The 19,723-nt window shown below is 39.6% G+C and overlaps 1 protein-coding gene across 24 annotated transcripts in view; it reads left to right on the top strand.

The window, feature by feature from the left end:
• Positions 1-19,723, top strand: part of dmd (dystrophin) — a 1,604,005-nt gene that overhangs the window by 1,367,787 nt on the left and 216,495 nt on the right. For all 24 annotated transcript variants that reach the window (XR_011341867.1, XM_069890130.1, XM_069890120.1 and 21 more), the window contains 3 exons: positions 6,516-6,672; positions 9,875-9,995; positions 14,426-14,694. Coding sequence is in view for 23 of the 24 variants with exons in the window: in XM_069890130.1 (XP_069746231.1) it covers positions 6,516-6,672; positions 9,875-9,995; positions 14,426-14,694 (547 nt within the window). In the remaining variant the exon portion in view is untranslated. The remainder of the gene's footprint in view (positions 1-6,515; positions 6,673-9,874; positions 9,996-14,425; positions 14,695-19,723) is intronic.

Consider the following 19,723-nt stretch of genomic DNA (forward strand, 5'->3'; position numbering starts at 1 on the left):
GAGTATAATCCCAGGCGATTTAGCCTGTCCTCATAGGCCAACCCCTTCATCTCTGGGATCAGCCTGGTGAACCTCCTCTGGACTGCCTCCAAGGCCAGTATATCCTTCCTCAAGTACGTAGAACTGCACACAGTTCTCCAGCTATGGCCTCATCAGTACCTTGTACAGTTGCAGCATGATCTCCCTGCTCTTGAATTCAACTCCTCTAGCAATGAAGGCCAACATTCCATTTGCCTTCTTAATAACCTGTTGTACCTGCAACCCAATTTTTTGCGATTCATGAACAAGCACTCCCAAGTCCTTCTGCATTACAGCATGCTGCAGTTTTTTGCAAGTTAAATAATAATCTGATCTTCTATTTATCGTACCAAAGTGGGTGACCTCGCATTTACTAACATTGGACTCCATCTGCCAGACCTTTGCCCACTCACCTAACTTAATTATATCCTCCTGCAGATTCTCCACACCCTCTGTACAATTTGCTTTTCCACTCAATTTAGTATCATCCGCAAACTTGTCTTCACTACACTCTGTCCTCTCTTCCAAATCATCAGTGTAAGTGGTGAACACCGGCGGGCCCAACACCGACCCCTGCGGCCCCCACTTACCACTGTCTGTCAATCAGAAAAACACCTATTTTTCTGCCTTCTCAGTTTAATCAATCCTCAATCCATGCCAATATACTTCCCTCGACTCCATTCATCTGGATCTTATTGATAAATCTCTTGTGTGGCACCTTATCAAACACCTTCTGGAAATCCAAATAAACAACATTAACATGTTCCCCTCTATCTACCACACCCATTATATCCTCAAAGAACTCCAGCAAGTTTATCAAACAAGACCTGCCCTTTCTGAATCCATGCTGTGTCTGCCTGATGGAATCCCTTCGTTCTAAATGTCTCACTATTTCTTCTTTAATGACAGCTTCAAGCAATTTCCCAACTAGAGACGTTAAGCTAACTGACCAATAGTTACCCGTCTTCTGCCTACATCCCTTTTTAAAAAGTGGCTTGACATTTACTATCTTCCAGTCTGCGTGGACCTACCCAGAATCCAGAGAATTTTGGTAAATGACTACCAACACATTGATTATAATTCCCGTCATTTCCCTCAGTCCCCTGGGATACATCCCATCAGGACCAGGGGATTTGTCCACTTTCAGTCCCATTAGTTTCCTCATCACTATCTCTTTTGTAACAATTATTTTATTGAGGACCTCACCTCCCTTCACATCACTTTCTTTGGCATGCTGGACATGTCTTCCACCATGAAGACTGACACAAAATATCTGTTCAATGCCTCGGCCATTTCCTCATTACTCAATATCAATCTCCCTTTCTCATCTACCAAAGAACCAATGTTGACTCTAGCCATCTTCTCACATTTTGTATATTTATAAAGTTTTTTGCTTTCTGTTTTTCTATTTTGTGCTAATTTACCTTCATGATCCTTCTTCCCTTTCTTTATTTCCTGTTTAGTTGTCCTTTGTTGCCTTCTAAAGTTTTCCCAATCCTTCATTTTCCGACTCTTGGTGACTATGTACACATGAGCTTTTAATTTTATACTTTCCTTTATTTCTTTAGTTAACCAAGCCTGACTCTTCCCTCTCTTACTGCCCTTATTTTTTAAATGGGAATATGTTTTTGTTGAGCACTGTGAAAAATCTCTTTGAAAGTCTTCCACTGTTCTGCCAACTCGCCTGTGCTCCCAGTCCACGCTGACCAATTCCTTCCTCATCCTGTTGTAGTCTACCCTGTTCAAGCATAATACACTAGTTTTAGATCTAACTATTGCACCCTCCATCTGTATGAGAAATTCAATCATACTATGATCGTTTTTTCCAAGAGGGTCCCTAACAACCAGATCGTAAATTTTCCTATCTCATTGCACAATACTAGATCTAAAATAGCATTCTCCCTTGTTGGTTCCTTAACATGCTACTCAAGAAAGCCACCAGGGATGCATTCTATGAAGTCATCTTCCAGACTACCTCAACCAACTTGATTTTCCAAATCTATGTCCCCCACGACAACTAGTGTTCTGTTCTTACATGCCTTGGCTATCTCTTGGTTAATTGCCTGGGCTATTATGATTTGATGGGCGATAGACAACTCCCATCAGTATTTTTTTTAACTTTTACTATTCTTAATCCTTATCAATATGGACTCACCATTCTGCTCCTTAGATCTTGTCTCTCACTATTGCCCTGATCTCATCATTAATTAAGAGCACCACCCAATCTCCTTTACCTTCCTGTCTCTTTTCATGTTTCAAGCCCAGAGGACCCCAAAACCCAGCAGCAATAGATATTCACCAAGACAAATGGTTACTTAAACAAAAGTTACTTTTAATTATCTTTAAACATGAAATCAAAAATCACACTTTAACATATCACTATTGACTTAAAAACTTAACTTAACCCCCTTCTAATTCTAAGTGCATGTGTATGTAATGTATGTGTAAGTTCAGAAAAGTTCCTTGGTTCACAGTCCAATTTCACTTCTCATTCCTCCAAGTTCACTGGTTGCAGGCAAATCTTATACTGTGTACAAAATTTAACATTTATGAAGTTCACGAGACTTTGGTGCTTGAAAGGTAAATGGTTACCGCTCAGGAAGGTTCTTGTCAGTTTTTAGAGAAAGATTTGTTGTTCCTTTTTAATCAGCCACTTCACTGTCTTGCTCCAGATGATAATCTCTTTCTTTCAGGTCACCATGGAGTTCTTTCTTGTTTCTCTTATTCCAAGTGAAAGGTTAGACAGCCAGTCCTCTCCTCTTGCATGAACCACAAGGGCTTTGACCAGGCTGAACTAAGAACTCACAACCCATCTTCCAAATGGGGTTTCCACAAGCTTGCCAGCTTGTTCTGTTCCAGTCCCAGCTGCTGTTCCTGGCTGTAACACTGTGGAAGTGATCTCTGTGTGTGTGTCTCTCTCTCTCTCTCTCTGAGAGCAAAGCCTGTTTGACTCTCTCTGCTTCCGAAACCACATGACCCTCTTAGAACAGCTACTCCAGACAGAAGATGGTTCCGACAAGCTCTTTCATCTTTTGCCTTTTTTGTAAACAGCAATCCATAGTGAAGTCTCTTGGGGACTCTACAAAGCTCTTGCAAAGGCTTTGGGATCAATATGTCTATCATTAGCACAACTCCAGTATTTCAAATAAGACCTGTTTTAAAGTGTCTGTATGTGACTTACACTAACAAACCTTTCCCAATTTATCTCCCACAAACATATCTATATAGTCTGTCACCATACACTTTAATATTTATTTCCCAATCATGCCCATGTTGCAACCATGTTTTTGTGATGGCCATTAAATCAAATGCCTGGGCAATAATCTGTGCCTCAAGTTCACTAAACTTGTTTCTAATACTACGGGCATTCAGATAATGTTCAATGTTCATTGTCCTTTTAGAATTTAGTGACCACTGAATCCTTTGGTTTTGACTTTTCTGCCCTCTATTTTTCTTTTTCCCTTTCCTAACTCTGGCTTTCCTCATTCCTTATTTGTATGTTCCCATCCCCCTGCCCCATTAGTTTAAACCTCCCCCCAACAGCATTAGCAAACAATCTCCCTTAGACTTTGATCGCAGCCCTGTCCAGATGTAGACCATCCAGTTGTACTGGTCCCATCTGCCCCAGAACCCATTCCAATGCAACAGGTTTTGCAGAGCTCACTCCCAGTTCTTATCCTCAACTTTTCTACAATATATCAGTCAACCTAACACAGCCAGGTCATCCAGTGCGCATCTGTTTCAGGAAATATAAAATTTGATCAAATCTCTCCTGTCTTTTCCCAAGCTTCGCATCTTTTCATCAAATATGGTTGGTCCATAGTTAGATATATAATTATTGTGACTCTGTATGATTTTGAAATTGTTTTCAGATAATAAATGGGACCTGGCAGCTCTTGGAATTCTGGCTGCTGCAATTTACTGCTTCATTAATCCAGAAAAATAACTTGCATGGGCATCACCAAGACTGGGCCCTCAAATCAATGTTTATTGTGGTGTATAATAGAGCATTCTACATCTTCAAAAATTGGTCGGACAATTCCATTGCAGCAGGTTTTATTTTGTTAATTGCTGACAGCTTTGTGACTTGAGCACATTGCATTCGACATTTTCTTTTCCATTTTCTCTCTTATTCTTGTCGAGGTGCTGGGTACAGACTTGGATATGGGAGATAATGGTTTATCATCATCTCTTCACAGGTAAGGCTGTGTCAGCAATTAAAACAGTGACTCAGCAAATGGGCTGAAAATCCTGAATTGAGAACAGAAAATTCTATAAATTCTTACGTCATCATGAAGAATGCCTAGATACTCAATATTTGGAAGAAGATTTATGTAGAAAGAAATAAAACAAATTATCAATTACCAAAACTAATATTGACGCAAAATAAGCTACTCCCTTTTACAAAAGATAACCTTTCCTTTAGAGAATGGGAAAAAAAAGGGATTAAAAGAATAGAAAATTGTTTTTCAGGAAGTAGATTCTTATCCTTTGAACAAATGAGAGATAAGTACAATATAACTGGAGATACAGCGCTGGCATATTACCAACTGAGATCCTACTTGAAAGATAAATTAGGAAGCAATTTGAGTTTACCAGAGGGAAGTAACCTTGAATATGTGATTACAGATACAATGTTAATCAAAAGATTTATAACAAATATGTATATTAAACTGCAAGAAAAGGAGAATGAGGAAACAAATGGTAAAACTAAACAAAAATGGGAACAAGATTTAAATATAAAGATAAAAAAGGAAACATGGGAGAAATTATGTTCTGGAACGATGAGAAATACAATAAATACGAGGCTACGTATGATACAATATAATTGGTTACACAGACTATACATTACATTTCAAAAGTTAAATAAATGGGACCCAACAGTATCTGATAGATGTTTTCGATGTAAAAAAGAAATGGGAACAACAATTCATGCAATCTGGACATGTGAGAGAGTAGAAAAATTTTGGGATGATCTCAATCAGCTATTAAATAAAATAACAGAAAACAATATACCAAAGAATCCAGAGATCTTTCTCCTAAGTAACATAAAAAACAAAGAATTTGGAATTGATTTGGAGGATGCACAAAAAAGATTTGTTAAGATAGCCCTAGCCGTAGCAAAAAAATGTATTATGTCAACCTGGAAATTGGAAGATAATTTGAAAATACAACAATGGTATATAGAAATGAATAAATGTATTCCATTAGAAAAAATAACATATAGTTTAAGAAATAATATTGAAATATTCGAACAAGTATGGGAGCCTTACATTAAATACAATAGCGGAAACCTACCGGGGACAAACATTACCTAAGTTGATGGAAGGAGAAGGAAAGAAAAGAATGGACTCAGTAGAATTTCTGGTGTATTTTTGTTGAATGACAACATTGTCTGACTGGTTTAATGCAACCTAGATTGTATACCTAAAATGGATGAGGGGGGGGTGGGGGGGGTGGCTTGGGAGGAGGGAGGGGGGGGGAGAAAAAGTCACTGTATATGTGTGAAAAAGAAAAAGTGTATATCATGGCTAATGTGATTTATGGTGTGAAAAATAAAAAAATTATATAAAAAAAAAAGAATGCCTAGATAGAGAAAAGGGAACTTATGTTTCAGGTCACTAACCTTTCTCAATGTCGGGTGGAGTCTCGATGGAGAGTTCCGACCTACAGCGTTGACAATTCTTTTTCCTCCCACTGATGCAGCTCAACCCACTGCAGATTGACTTGTGCTTCCAGGTTCCTTCTGGGTTCTCCTAAGCCTTTCCAGCTCTGTTCAGGCCTGCACTGATGCAGTGTGACCACAGCATTTTCCATTTTGTGGATTAGAGCTACTGCAGCCACAGTGAATCGCATTCCCCTCCTAACACTCTCACGGGCATATTTCCTCTTTAGGATCACCACCACGCAATCAGGAGGGGCAAGTTTCTCCCTTCTACAATCAAAGGTCATTTGACCAAAACAATGCCACTCAACTGACTGAGAATCAACATTTTTGGACCCATTTGGTCTTTCTGGTTGTGATATGCATGGTCATCACCCAACTGCTGATGTAGATGTGAAAGCTTTGGAGAAAAAATTGTCTTATGAACAGTAGATGACACAAACCTTGAGCCAAGTTGTAGGTGCTGTTTAAACAGCAATTTTAAATTGTATTGCTTTATTCAGAAAGGAAACAAAGGATGTTTGGCAGATGCCAAAAGTAATAATGCATCGGATTTGGAATAATCATGTCTCAAAAAGAATGACGAACATAATCAACGGACTGGTGTATTCTTTAATTGTGCTGTCTATTAAGTGACAGGTTTTTCAGGGACAATTTCAAATGATTGTACACAATACCTTTACTGTGTTTATACACTGTGATGGATGAAAGTGAGTGGTGTTCTTTTTATTTCAGTGCGTTGTATTGGAAATGCTGTAGAAGCTTCTTGTGAGCAATTTAAAAAGCATCAGTGCCTTTGTTTCAGCTTGAGGGTTTTTAAATCTCCTTGCAGAGCCTGCCTGGAAACAAGTGGTGAGCAGTGGAAGCGGCTACAGATCTCACTCCAGGACTTCCTGACATGGATGAATTTGAAGAACGATGAACTAAGGAGGCAAATGCCCATTGGTGGTGATGCTCCCACAGTCTGTCAGCAGAACGAAGTTCACCGAGTAAGAGAAATTCAATTTTTGTTGCTTCACATTTCACTCAGAAACTGTACTCCAAATATTATGCCAGAAGATTTTGAATGTTTTTGGTGAATCAATGCCACGGGTAAATTCTCTGAGTTGTCTGTGGCCTTAGTTCAATTATTAATTGGTCATTGACCAATGTGTTTCACCTTCCAACTTAATCCGAAATTGGCAGCTGCAATATTTGAAACAGCAATAAGATGATAAAAATCATGTTTGTATCTGTTCAAACATTGGAAATGTAACCTTTTACGTCTCTTTGAAGCAACATATCAAATGTGCTCTCACTCCTAAAAATTATGCATTTTAGTTGGTCTGCATGATTTCATTTTCAGAATCTTTTTTGGAATCATGTGAAAGCAATGTTATTTTCTTTTTCTGATTCCCTTTTTATAAAACATTGAACAATGGGGTTGAGGGGGTGGTGGGGAAGCCAAAATAATTTAGCAGGAAGCTGCTGCTTTGCTGTGATTTTGAATATATCGTATAAACTATGAACTCTTCCTGGGTTATTGCTGGTAAAACCATTTAAGAAAAGCCCATCGAAGCACAACGATTGTTCCAAGAACATAATGTAGTTTTACATCAACACTGTTAAATGAGGAAATCTGCAGATGCCGGGGCAAGTGTGGTGGACAAATGTGCTGGAAAAACTCAGCAAGTAAAATATGGATGCTGCGTTTCTCAGGCACATTTGTGTCTTGAACCAACACTTGTTACCACATAAATGCAGTTTGAATCCAGAGAATGAAGGCTTGATCAGATACTGATATAAAGTAGTGTAAATTTTCCTTGATGACATACCCTCTTCATCATTGCGTTACCGGTTTGAAAATAATACCCAGTTTAAGCACAGGGAAATTCAGATAAACTGAAAGGAGATAAACAGTTAGACATTGCCTTGTCGATAACTCCACAAATTGTCACAAAGAGATGTGATTTTGGACAAGAGGCTCAGATAGTTGACAAGAAGTTCCAATTGCAATCTCTTTTCTCGGAAGGAAAGCCAGCATCTTTGAACCCAGGCAAAAGGTTGCGCTGAAATTTGCTGCTGGGGTTTGTGATAATTTTGTTGTCCATTTTCTGAGCAATGTCTTTCCACATCACTTTATTTCTTCCTATTTTTCCCTCATCTTCATTAAGATATGAGCCAGTAATGTTTTTTAGACAGTAATGTTGGAAAAATCTGTGAAATATTTAGCATAATTACTCACCTTGTGGTCATTTACACTGCACTCCTTAAGTTCCTGTGCATGTTAGTCCCGGTGCTTTTAGTGGAGTTATGTGTCAGCTGGACATTGGATTCATGAGGTGAGTTTTGCGTTGTTATTTAGACTACAGGCTTCCCCAAAAACATAGTAGGGATCCTGCAGGATAAATCACGTTGCAGGAATTGACTAAAAATTCCTGCACCTTTAGACTGCCCATGTAACAGCAAATTTTGTTGATTGTGCTATTACATGCCTGCAGTCTAAAAACCCAAGGTGTGTCCAAGGAATGGATACTGCGCAAACATTTTTCCCCCTATTTTGAAGACGTTTGAGTGTAACTTGTCCTGGATTTACATTCTTTGTCCAAATTAACTCTGACAACTTATTGCAGTTACAGATGCCACATATTTGCAAAATTCATGCAGAGGACCAGTTCTCAGGGACATAGGTGGCAGCAAAGCAGTGGAAAAGGTTTATTTCCATTTAACCAAATCAGAACCTAAATTTACCAAGATTCCTACAGCTTGAAAATGACTGACAATTTTCAAAATGTTCTTTTCGATGACATTTCATCTCTGTTGTGCATAATACAGTCAAACTATTGAGAACGCCCATTGTCCTGTGCACTAGGAATTAAATAACTTGAATAATATTTCCTATGGGCCTAGCTTTGTGGTGCATAATAATGAAAGAAAGAATAGAAGCTTCAGGGTCAAGAATGAGACACAAGGACAGAACACAAGAGCAAAGTACCATTAGCCAAATTAATGATACTGCACTAATTATCTGTGCATATTTTGAAGTCTAGTACTGCAAAATAAAATCTGCTCAAAAGTCGAGCAAGAATCCTTATTGACAAGGTCGGAGACGATGTATAATTGTTGGGAATAAATGGAACCAAAGAATTTCCAAGCTTTGCCTCCCTCTTAGGGGTATAGTTCCACATTGCTATCTGCCCACTGGCACTTCAAACAACTGGCCATTCTTCCCACACAAATGTTGACAGTGAATATCAAAGATCATCTGACATCAGAAGGCATTGTGCCTGATCGTTCTGTTCCAGGGAAATGAATAAAGGTGGTAGATTTAAACCTTGTATTGAGGAGGATGGCATTTGGATCTGACCATTAACACTGTTTGAGAATGTTGCAGTATCAGCCATCTTGTTACGCTCCCACTTGCCGTTGACTTCAATGAAATTAACTCTAAGGAGAGGAGTACAATTGACAGCTCATGCCTGCAGCACCCATTCATTATGAGGAAGCAAAGGGAGTGGCATGGTTGACATAGTGGTTAGCGCAACACCGTTACAGTGCCAGCTATCGGGACTAGGTTTCAAATCCCCTGCTGACTGTAAGGAGTTTGTACATTCTCTTATGTCTGTGTGGGTTTTCCCTGAGGGCTCCGGTTTTGTCCCACCGCTCGAACCATACTGGGGTTGTAAATTGGACTCATGGGCCAAAATGGACTGTTACTGTGCTGTATGTCTAAATGTTAAAAAAAAAATTAATACCCCTCTCTCTGCAAAGAGCTGAGACCTTCTTTCTCATTGCGAACAGAATGTGGCAGAAGAGACACATCTCCCCAAGGTGTGAAGGTGCTTCTTGTGGGTGTAGGAAGTGTTTGAGGAAATTGCAATGGTGGAATTGGTGAGAAGACAAAAGCTGTTTGGCATTAAAGTGAGCACTCATATTCTGTGCCACAGAGGGAAGTTTCAAATTTAAAAGTGAGACAAATCAATTTTATTTAAATGTTCAGTGAGACTTTACTGTGGTAAAATGAGCAGAAAAAAACCACTCAATCATATTTTTGCTGGCATGGGTATTTGAATGGGTTTTAGTTCAGAAGGGCATATTTTGCAGAAGGTTTACATAAATATTGGGGTATTTTTCTGCTTTGTTGACATTGTAGTTTAATTGCTTATTGTTATGCACGGAGAAGTAAAGAGATCACGTGCATTTCTCTTCTAGATTTTCAAGCGAGAGTTGAAGTCAAAGGAACCAGTGATCATGAGCGCTTTGGACACAGTGCATTTGTTCTTGGCTGATCAGCCAATCAGAGGTCCTGAAAGTCTTTTAACTGGACCAAGAGGTAATTTCAGAATCCCTGCAATGATTGGTTAATGCGTAAGCTGGCACTGCTGTATGACTTGTTCAGATTAGTCATGCTCATCAGAGGAGGGTTTTGCACTATGGCTGATTTCATAATAAAGCTCTGTTTTCCTGACACTGAAATACAGGGTTAAATAATTTGCTTGCAGCTCCAGATGATTTTAAGAAAATTCTTGCAAAGCATCAGTATTGCCTATTCCCATCAAAATAATTCGATGTATTTTTAAAATTAGATTTATTTTTTTAGACATACAGCACGGTAACAGGCCATTTCAACCCACAAGTCCGTGGCACCCAATTTTTCGATTGAAGTTAGATCATTAGACTTGTGACAGATTTCAATGCTGTGGGAAATATTTAGTGGTATTCCAAGGAAGTTGTGGAAAAATAAGGAGAAACACTCACAATGATATTTAGACCAATTAACTTAATATTTGTTGCGAAGAGATTCCTCGAGTCCACAGTTGAGGAGAGTTGGGGAGTTCTACAGCATGAAATTCTTTGGCCCATCGTGTCCATGCTGACAAAACTAGTTTCATTTACTTGCATTTCCCTCTGAACACTTCCTATCTATGTACTTGTTTAAATATCTTTTGAAGGTCACAATTGTCCACACTTCTACCACTTCATCCAGCAGGTTGTTTCAAATGTGCATCATCTTCTGTGTGAGGAAGGTGCCCTCAAGAACCTTTTAAGTTCACACCTTAAATCTATGCCCATTTGATTTTGATTTTCCCTACCCTGGTGAAAAGACAATGATAAGTTACCTAATCTACTTCCCCCATGATGAACCTTGACAACCCTGCACCTCCCATACTCCATGGAGAAAACTCACAGCCCTCCCAGACCATCCAGCCTTTGCTAATACTGAAAGCCCAGTTTTGTTCACAGATCTTTTCTGCACCCTTTCCTGCTCAACCATATATTTCCTATAACCGATGCTGCACAGTATCATCCAAGCATCATCTCACCAAGGCCTTGTACTGGTGTAACATGATGCCTCTTCTCCTGTACTCATTGCCCTAATTGATGAAGGCAAGCAAGCCAAGCACCTTCTTCACCATCCTGTCTACCTGTGCCACCATTTTCATGCAAGTATGTAACTGTACCTTCAAATGTCTGTGTTCTGCAACACTTACTGGGGTCCTACCATTTACCCTTGATGGTTTAACCTTCCAAACTGTGATATCTTGCGTGCATCAGAGTTAAATTTCATCTGCCATTCCTTTGTCCAGTTCATCTAGATAGTGCTGTAATCTCAGATAACCTCCTTCACTGTCCACAATACCACCAATTTTGGTGTCATCTGCAAACTTACTGAGCATGCTAGCTACATTAATAGAGAAGATTCATTAACAGAGGAGCCAGCTCCAATCCCTGTGCACACCACTAATCACAGGCCTCCAATCTGAGCAACAAACATCCACTACCACCCTCTCCGCTACTTGGCACAACTTGTTCTCACCCGTAACAGCTTTTTCTTCAACTTATCCCATTTCCTCCAGATCCAGGGTGCAGCCATGGGTGCACATAGGGGGCTCCAACCACACCTGCCTGTTTGTCTGATTCGTGAAACATTCCCTGTTCTTGCAGAACATCCATTAGTAATACATTTGGTGTCATTATGTTAAATGTGTATTTTAAGAAGCTAGTTCTCAATTCAGAATTAATTGTCATCAACAACTTGTTTAGCTGGTAACCTCCTATTTTATTTACAGTTTAAATTTCTCCAATGCAGAATCCCTGTGGTAGAATTTGGATTTGTGATCCCAAGTCTCAGTTTTGCAAGTTTATTGAAGAGAGCATAAATGTGCAGTAATAAATGAAGTCAAAACACGATCACTCGATGCATCAGTTGGTGCATTTTGGATGTGACTCAGAACTGTCCATTTCAGGATAACATTGCAGAGGCCTGTGCATAGTCCATCACATGGACTCTCTGGCAAAGGACTGAAGATAAATTGTTCGGAAGGAACTGAGTGGCTCAGCATGTTATCACTGTCTTTTGCCTTCTAGGCTATGGATTTAAAAGCAACTTAGAAGAACAGGACAAGTCTCCTTTGCATAATGGGTTTTTATTGTTCAATGATGATGAGTTTAAATAATAAATGGACATTTCTTTGGCAATGCAAGCCCATCGCATATAACTGCCCCAATACATGATATTAATTGGTAGCAGAATTTTAGTCACACCAAAAGGCAACTGCTGCTTTTTGGTTCTGTGTGAAATGTGAAGCAGTATTAATGCAAAATTCTAATGCTTCTATTGGATGAAAATATAAACAAAGATGATCCTTTGGAGGAGTGTATCTGTGCAAAGATGGGGCAGAAAAACTCAGCACCTTTCTAGGTAATGCAGGGTAAAACAAAAAATGTTTTGTGTGGATATGACAGCTTAAATTGTTTGAAAGTGTTTTATTTTATTTTGCTGGGTATTGATCCAAAACCTGAAATTCTCTCCTATGTTTTAAGTTTGGTGTTCAATACACAAATGTGCTGGAGTAACTTAGCAGGTCACACAGCATCCATAGGGCGTAAAAGCTGGCCAATGTTTTGGGCCTGTGCCCTTCCTCAGGATCGGCCTGAAACACTGGTTCCCTTTTACTTCCTCTCGATACTGTGGTACCTGCTGAGTTTCGCCAGCACGGTTGTGTCTTGCACCAGATCCCAGCATCTGCAGATTTTCTTGTTTAAATTTAAATATGGACTGTCCTGGGAATGCAATTTGTGCTCAATGCACCTGCTTCTGCCATTAGTCGGTACAGCTGGATCCCATGGTAGAAGGATTCCTTCAATTCTGTCACAGTGTCAGGCTCACTAATTTATTTGCAACAGTATTTCTGGTGGTGTTGTCACTGTTAATTATGTCAATAGATTTGCACTTTGAGAGAACTTTGGCTGGGTCAGTACCCAGAACAGCAAACAAAGAAGCTGTTAGAGCAGTGGAATTTGGCCACATTGGATACATTGGACCTAAGCAGTTGGTTCTAAGAATAACTGAGATTTGGATTTCGTGGGAATGAGGAAATAAGTTTGTTGGCCGTCAGTTTTTCTCTCCATTTTATTCGAAGATATAATCTCATGCCACCTGTTTATCCACAGGCACCGAGCACCTCCTGGTATCTTCCAAATTTAGCTTGAGTGACTAAAATGTGGCCAATGACTGTGAATTGTTTTCACCCACACCTGGCATCAGAATCAAATCTGCTTTTCTGCTCTAAATCTGTGCAGTAACTCGACAGTGTTTGAAAGTGAGGGTTGTGGTTAATATTTAACTTCCCTTTCCATGCCAATGAAGGGCAAATAGAATCATAACAACACAGAAACAGGTCCTTCAGCCCATCTAATATGTGCCAAATTGTTATGCTGCCTAGTACCATTGACCTGCATCCAGATCATAACCTCATACCCCTCCCATTAATGTGCCCATCCAAATTTTTCTTAAATGTTAAAATTGAGCCCGCATTCACCACTTCAGCTAGCAGCTCGTTCCACACTCTCACAACACTCTGCATGAAGAAAATTCCCCTAATGTTCCCCCTTTCTCCATTAATCCATGTCCTCCATTTCTTGTCTCGCCTGTATTTCTCTCCCCCTCATAATTTTGTATACCTCTATTAAATCTCCCCTCATTCTTCTTTGCTCCAGGAAATAAAATCCAAACCTGTTTTACCATTCCTCAAATCCGAGCAACAGTTCTTTTGGTTTCAGGATGGAATGTCCTTGAGAATAGAATTGTTTAGGTATGACCACATGCAATTTGCTCATTATTTAATGCAAGCAGATGCCCCCTTGTCCCACCAAATAGGCTTTTCAGTCAATGTCCAATTGAATGCATGTCATCGATGTACCAACAAATCAAGTAATTGTAAGAACTTATGCCACATTGTTTGATCCCAATGAAAACATTCTGGCAATTTCATCCTCACCTTCTGGGATAGATTTCCCAAGTTGCTCTTTCCTAGTAAAGTTGTCAAGGACAGAAGGTTAGATGAGAATTCTAATTGGTGCATGTGACCTGACCAATCAATGTTCCAACACACTTTAATCCACATGTTATCATAGCTGAGAAGTACAATGTGATTCTATAATTTAGCAAAAATAAAATGATTTATTTGCATGTTCTTATATCACCATGGTCTTTCTTGAAGCCAGAAAGCCAGATTTAAATAAGTCTCATTCAGTTGAAGTGTTCCACAAATAATAATTGTGTTTCACCAAGGAATCTAAAAAAACAGACACAAAAAAAAGTCCATAATAAAATGGACAATCAAAACTTGGTCAGATGGGCGAGATTTAAGAAGAGGAGAGAGATGGAGAGTGGACCGCATTCTATCCACAGGCAATCATTTTTATTCCTTTCAGGACCTTAAGTTTCTTAATAGAACTCCTTGTGCTCTTGCATTGCAGAGAAAATACCTGAAGAAAGCATCCAAAATGCTGCAAAGGCCATTCGGAAGTATGCCGAAGAGGTGAAAGTGGAATGGGATAAGCTGAGCAATCACTCTGTTGATTGGCAGAAGCGTATTGATGATGCCTTGAAGAGACTACTGGAATTGCAAGATTCAATGGATGAATTGAACCTGAAATTGAGACAGGCTGAAGCTATCAAAGACACATGGCAACCTGTCGGGGATCTACTAATCGACTCACTGCAGGATCACATTGAAAAAGTCAAGGTAAATAGCAATGAAGTAACATGCTGTGTGAATGATAGTTGGAAAGAATGTGCAGTTTATGACTTTATTGTATTTGAATCTCACACTGTTCCCAAAAACAATGTGATAGTGAATCCATTGCAATGGTCAGGTCAAAGAGTTTTTCCATTTGAATTTACTGTCTCTGGTGGCATCAAAGCTCAGTCTCAAAGACGATCAGAGCAGTTCTTTTGATTGAACCTTTGGGTTATAGCAATTGGGGGGAAATGTTGTGTTTGTTCCTGTGGATTATAGCGAAAAGAGCAATACTTTTTGCCTTCACTGCACAATTAAATATATTTGGACAGCCCTGGAGCAAAACTTTCTGAGATTGCTGGGAATGAGAGGCCAGCTCTGGTGGTGCAACTTCTTTCATTTTGGAGATCTGACTTCAAAGACTGCTTTCTAACCATTGCTCTTCCAGCACTGATCCTTGTCAACTGAGATGATGAACAGAAAATCGAAGACTCACCCTTAATAACTGTGAAGATTTGCAAAATTGTCCTTCCGATCTGTTTCTTGCATGTGTTCTAACCTGTGATGGGCAAACAGTGTCAGCACAAGGTTTAAAAAATGTTCAATGTTTCAGTATGACAGCTACTTGCTTTGCATGAACCTGCTGCCTTTTCGGAAGCATTGCGTCACGATGTGCTGTCTCTGATCCGCACAGGTGGGGCCTGGATGCCTGACTGTAATGTTTAATGCGTAGTGCACATGAGAGTCTGATTTAAATTTAACATTGACTGGTCAGTTTTCCCATTGCAGGTGAGTCAGCCACAAAAAGCAGCAGGAAAGATCAGGTTCATTACTTATTTTTATGGTCCTGCCATTCACCTGGCACACCCTGTCTACAAACCTGACATCGTCAGCCATGTCCCCTCCCCTCCTCCACGAAACTGCATCCAGCCTTCTCACCTATGATCTACCTGCGTGCTGATCCACTGCCTTCTTGCTCCCGCACCAATTCACTGCCTGCACCCCCTGCCAACCTCAATTTTGTATGAAGTCTTTCCAATTTGGTCACATCTGTCTGGAAGGCCAGTCTGCTGGGCTGAAAATGAAAGGAAAGCACCTCTTGTTCATGGTGGTGGGCCCTCTATCTCCCTGGTGTGGGTGGGTTTCCCCCTTCTCCCCAGTCCTTGCAAACTCACTGGAGAACGGCCTCCCCAAAAACGGCGGCAAGAACGAAACTCTGAGCAGCAGGTAACAGGAGAAAGTTGCCAAACATTCGGCAAAAATCAGCTATAGCCAAATTAAAATTACACGTGGACATGGTCAGATTATTCTCTTGTGCTTCTTTGTTTGCAGAAGGAGATATTAGGAATCGGAGGGGTAATTTTTGAATTCCCTTTCTTGTTTTCACCTCTTCATTTTGCTGGAAAGATCACTGAAGTCAATTATGACTGTATGATGTACATCATTCAACAACAGGGGGTCTCACAAAGCATAGAGCCAGAAATGTAAACATGTCAACAAAAGTAGTCATTTAGTTTCGATTGCCTTGGACTGAATCTGCCCTATGAATGTATCTTTTTGCAATTCCCAATCATTGTTCCCTTTGCTTTGCCAGAAGCCATTGTGTGATGCTACAATGCATCTGCAACTCTCTCCTGTTGTAAACAGTGCAGGACATGTCCTTCAACCTTGTGATGAAGAGAGAGTGGTCAAAGCTGGCCTTTTCTTCTCATACTGGACTTGGAATAGTTGGTTTGCAATTAAACCACAGGATTCTGAAATGAAATGCAGTAGCGAGGCCTCTATCAAGCTTGGCATTATCTAACTCGGTGAAGATGATGGATCAGGCCTGGGTCCATCCCATAGTTTTTAACAGGGAAGCAACCTTGAAAAGGGAATTGACAAAATAACTGAAAAATGAAACCTGAAGGGCAATAGAAAATGAGCAGGATTGACTGTGGGCTTCTTTCCAACTCATGACAGAAATCTGAAGGGTTGAGTGGCTTTGTTCCCGATTTTACAATTCCATCCATTCTTGTCAACACCCAGTTAATTCTTTGAAGTGATCGCAAAAGCAGTAGATGCTGGAGACTTGAGCAGGCAAAGCTGGAGGAACTCAGCAGGTCAGAGAGCATCAAGGGGTAGAAATGGTCAGTAAATATTTTGAGTGGTGGCACTCCTCGCAATACATACAGCTTTCCCAGAAGCGAGTTGTCTGGATGTTTGGTCATTCTACTTTTGAAATGTTTTTGCTGAAATTACCTGTGAATTATGGATGAAGGGCCATAGCCCAAAGGCAGATTCTTGGGGCCGGATAGGTATGGCAAGGAAGGAGGAAGATGTGACAGTGATCCAATTACAAGGATGACCACTAAATCTAACCACTGCTCCTTCCTCCATAATCTATTATTAATAGTCCCTGAAAATGTATCATTATTCAAGCATGAAATGAACCATTACCCAAGATTATTTTTTGAGCTCATTAGCTTCCAAAATATTATTTCATTTCATGCATCTTGTGACAAGAACTTGAAAGATTTTTTTCCACAATTTTTAGGTTGTTTAATGTAAATATATTGCATCCAGTGAACAGATGATGGTCTGTGAGACAAATTACATTAGCAGTAGGACCATTATCCTCAGCAGCTAGATTGAACTTCTGTGAGAACAATGTAAAATTGGCACTTCTAATGCTGCTCGCTCTGTTTTACTAAATCAAACCACGGAGCTGTTTGTCATTAATAAGATTTTAGAACACTCATTTAGGCAATGTTGTCATCAGATATTCAGGTACCAAATACCAATTTTAATGGAGAATGTGAGTCAATGAATGAAATGGAATCAATTTATCAAGTTCATGAGAAAGCACACCGTAATTAGTGAGGGACATGGGGATAGTCTCACAGAATGGAAATGAGACTGCCTCATTAGTTGGATTGTTGCTTGACTTTGAACACAACCTCAAGTGATAAAACAAGTAATTTGTTTCAATGTTTTAAAAAACTGATTTAACAAAGAAAGATGTTAAGTAGGCATAAATAACAAATGGACTTTATTTCCTAAATTATTAATAATTTATGTCCAAACCAAAATCAAAATATCTTTTTTTTGTGAGGCACAGTTTATTCTTAAGTAGGTCACGTAGCATTGTCTTCAATCACCTTTAAGTTAAAATCTTAAGGAGATGAAGGTAAGTTTATGAAGCTTTTCACTTAGACCCTTTTTTTTTGAACACCCCCATATTTAAAGCAAGAGATGAGGACACCCTTGACAAACACCAGTTCTGGTGCCTATTGAACATCTGAACGAGCCATTAGAGAAATCTTGCAGAACACATTTGTTCCATGTAGTTTCTGATTGTCTCAATCTGTCAAGATGCTTAGTAAAATATGAGTGTTGATGCTTTTTGGGGTTTTCCAATGTGGAGCAACTCAAAAGACACTAATTCAGCTGAGTACTTCTGAGAAGATTATGGAGTCAATCCCAAAATGCAACACTTGGGATATGATTGATGCTGCTGTTTGACTGGAGTACTGAAGGAATAATTGATTAATTGAATGTCCCATTTATCAGATCAAGGCTCAAACTGTGTATATCTTGAGGTGAAAATCAAATAGTCAATCACAATTACATTACAAGGAATAAAGAATTGGCCTGGTAACCTGCTAAAATTTATCTCACATCCAAATGTTCCACTTGATTCCAGGATCAATGTATTCAAGGGGACATGGAAATTTTAGTTACTTCACATCTCTTGACAAATGAGAGCTGGTTCTGCTCATGCTCCTGTTCCTCAGAAAAATTTTTTAATGCAAAATGAAGTAATGGCATTAAAACTTCCTTTAATCTGTGATCCAACTCATTAATATATTTGTTCAACAACAGTTACCTTTTTCCCATCATCATCAACATTGTTTTTTAATTCTTCCTTGTCAAGTGAATAATTTCATGGCTGAAACGCAACTTTCTCCTTTCACACTGACAACCCACTAAATAGGTGAGTAAACAACCTGTGTTGCAGTACCGGGTGAGCTGTTCACACTGGACCATGAATTCTCTGATTCACGAGGATATTGTGGATCTAAGGGGGGCCCAACCACCAGTGGTGATGTCCTGAGAGACATATTACATATCACAGAGCAGTGAAATAGCAGGAATAAAGCACCTACCATATATAAAAGACCGTAGGAAAAAGCACATAATTTAATAAGACTGTATAAAAGTATACAGTGTATACAATGTATAAAAGATCATGGAAAAATCTACTGCATTGGGCTTCAGACTGTTCAAACTTAGCACAAACTCACAGACCAGCTTGTCATTATTCCCTAAACAATAGAGTATAACAACTATTTACATAGCATTTACATTGTATTTGGTATTATAAGTAATCTTGAGATGACTAAAAGCACAACCATGTGCTGACATAGAAACATAGAAACATAGAAGATAGGAGCAGGAGTAGGTCATTTGACCCTTCGAGCCTGCTCCGCCATTCAACGAGATCATGGCTGATCTTAAAGTTCAGTACCCCGTCCCCGCCTTCTCTCCGTAACCTTTAATACCCTTATACTGAAGAAATATATCTAATTCCCTCTTAAATATATTTAATGAACCTGCCTCAACTGCCCTCTGTGGCAATGAATTCCACAGATTCACCACCCTCTGGGTAAAGAAATTCCTCCTCATCTCGGTCCTAAATGGTTTACCCATTATCCTCGAACCATGGCCCCGGGTTCTGGACTCCCCCACCATTGGAAACATCCCTTCCGCATCCATTCTGTCCAGTCCTACCAGAATTTTATATGTCTCTATGAGATCCCCTCTCAATCTTCTAAACTCCAGAGAGTACAATCCCAATTTGCGCAATCTTTCCTCATAAGTCATTCCTGCCATTCCAGGTATCAGCCTGGTGAATTGCCTCTGCACTCCCTCCATTGCAAGAACATCCTTCCTTAGATAAGGTGACCAAAACTGCACACAATACTCCAGGTGGGGTCTCACCAAGGCCCTGTACAGCTGCAGTAAGGTATCCTTGTTCCTATACTCAAACCCT

The sequence above is a fragment of the Narcine bancroftii genome, chromosome 7, assembly GCF_036971445.1.
Source record: "Narcine bancroftii isolate sNarBan1 chromosome 7, sNarBan1.hap1, whole genome shotgun sequence".
NCBI classification, from domain to species: Eukaryota; Metazoa; Chordata; class Chondrichthyes; order Torpediniformes; family Narcinidae; genus Narcine; species Narcine bancroftii.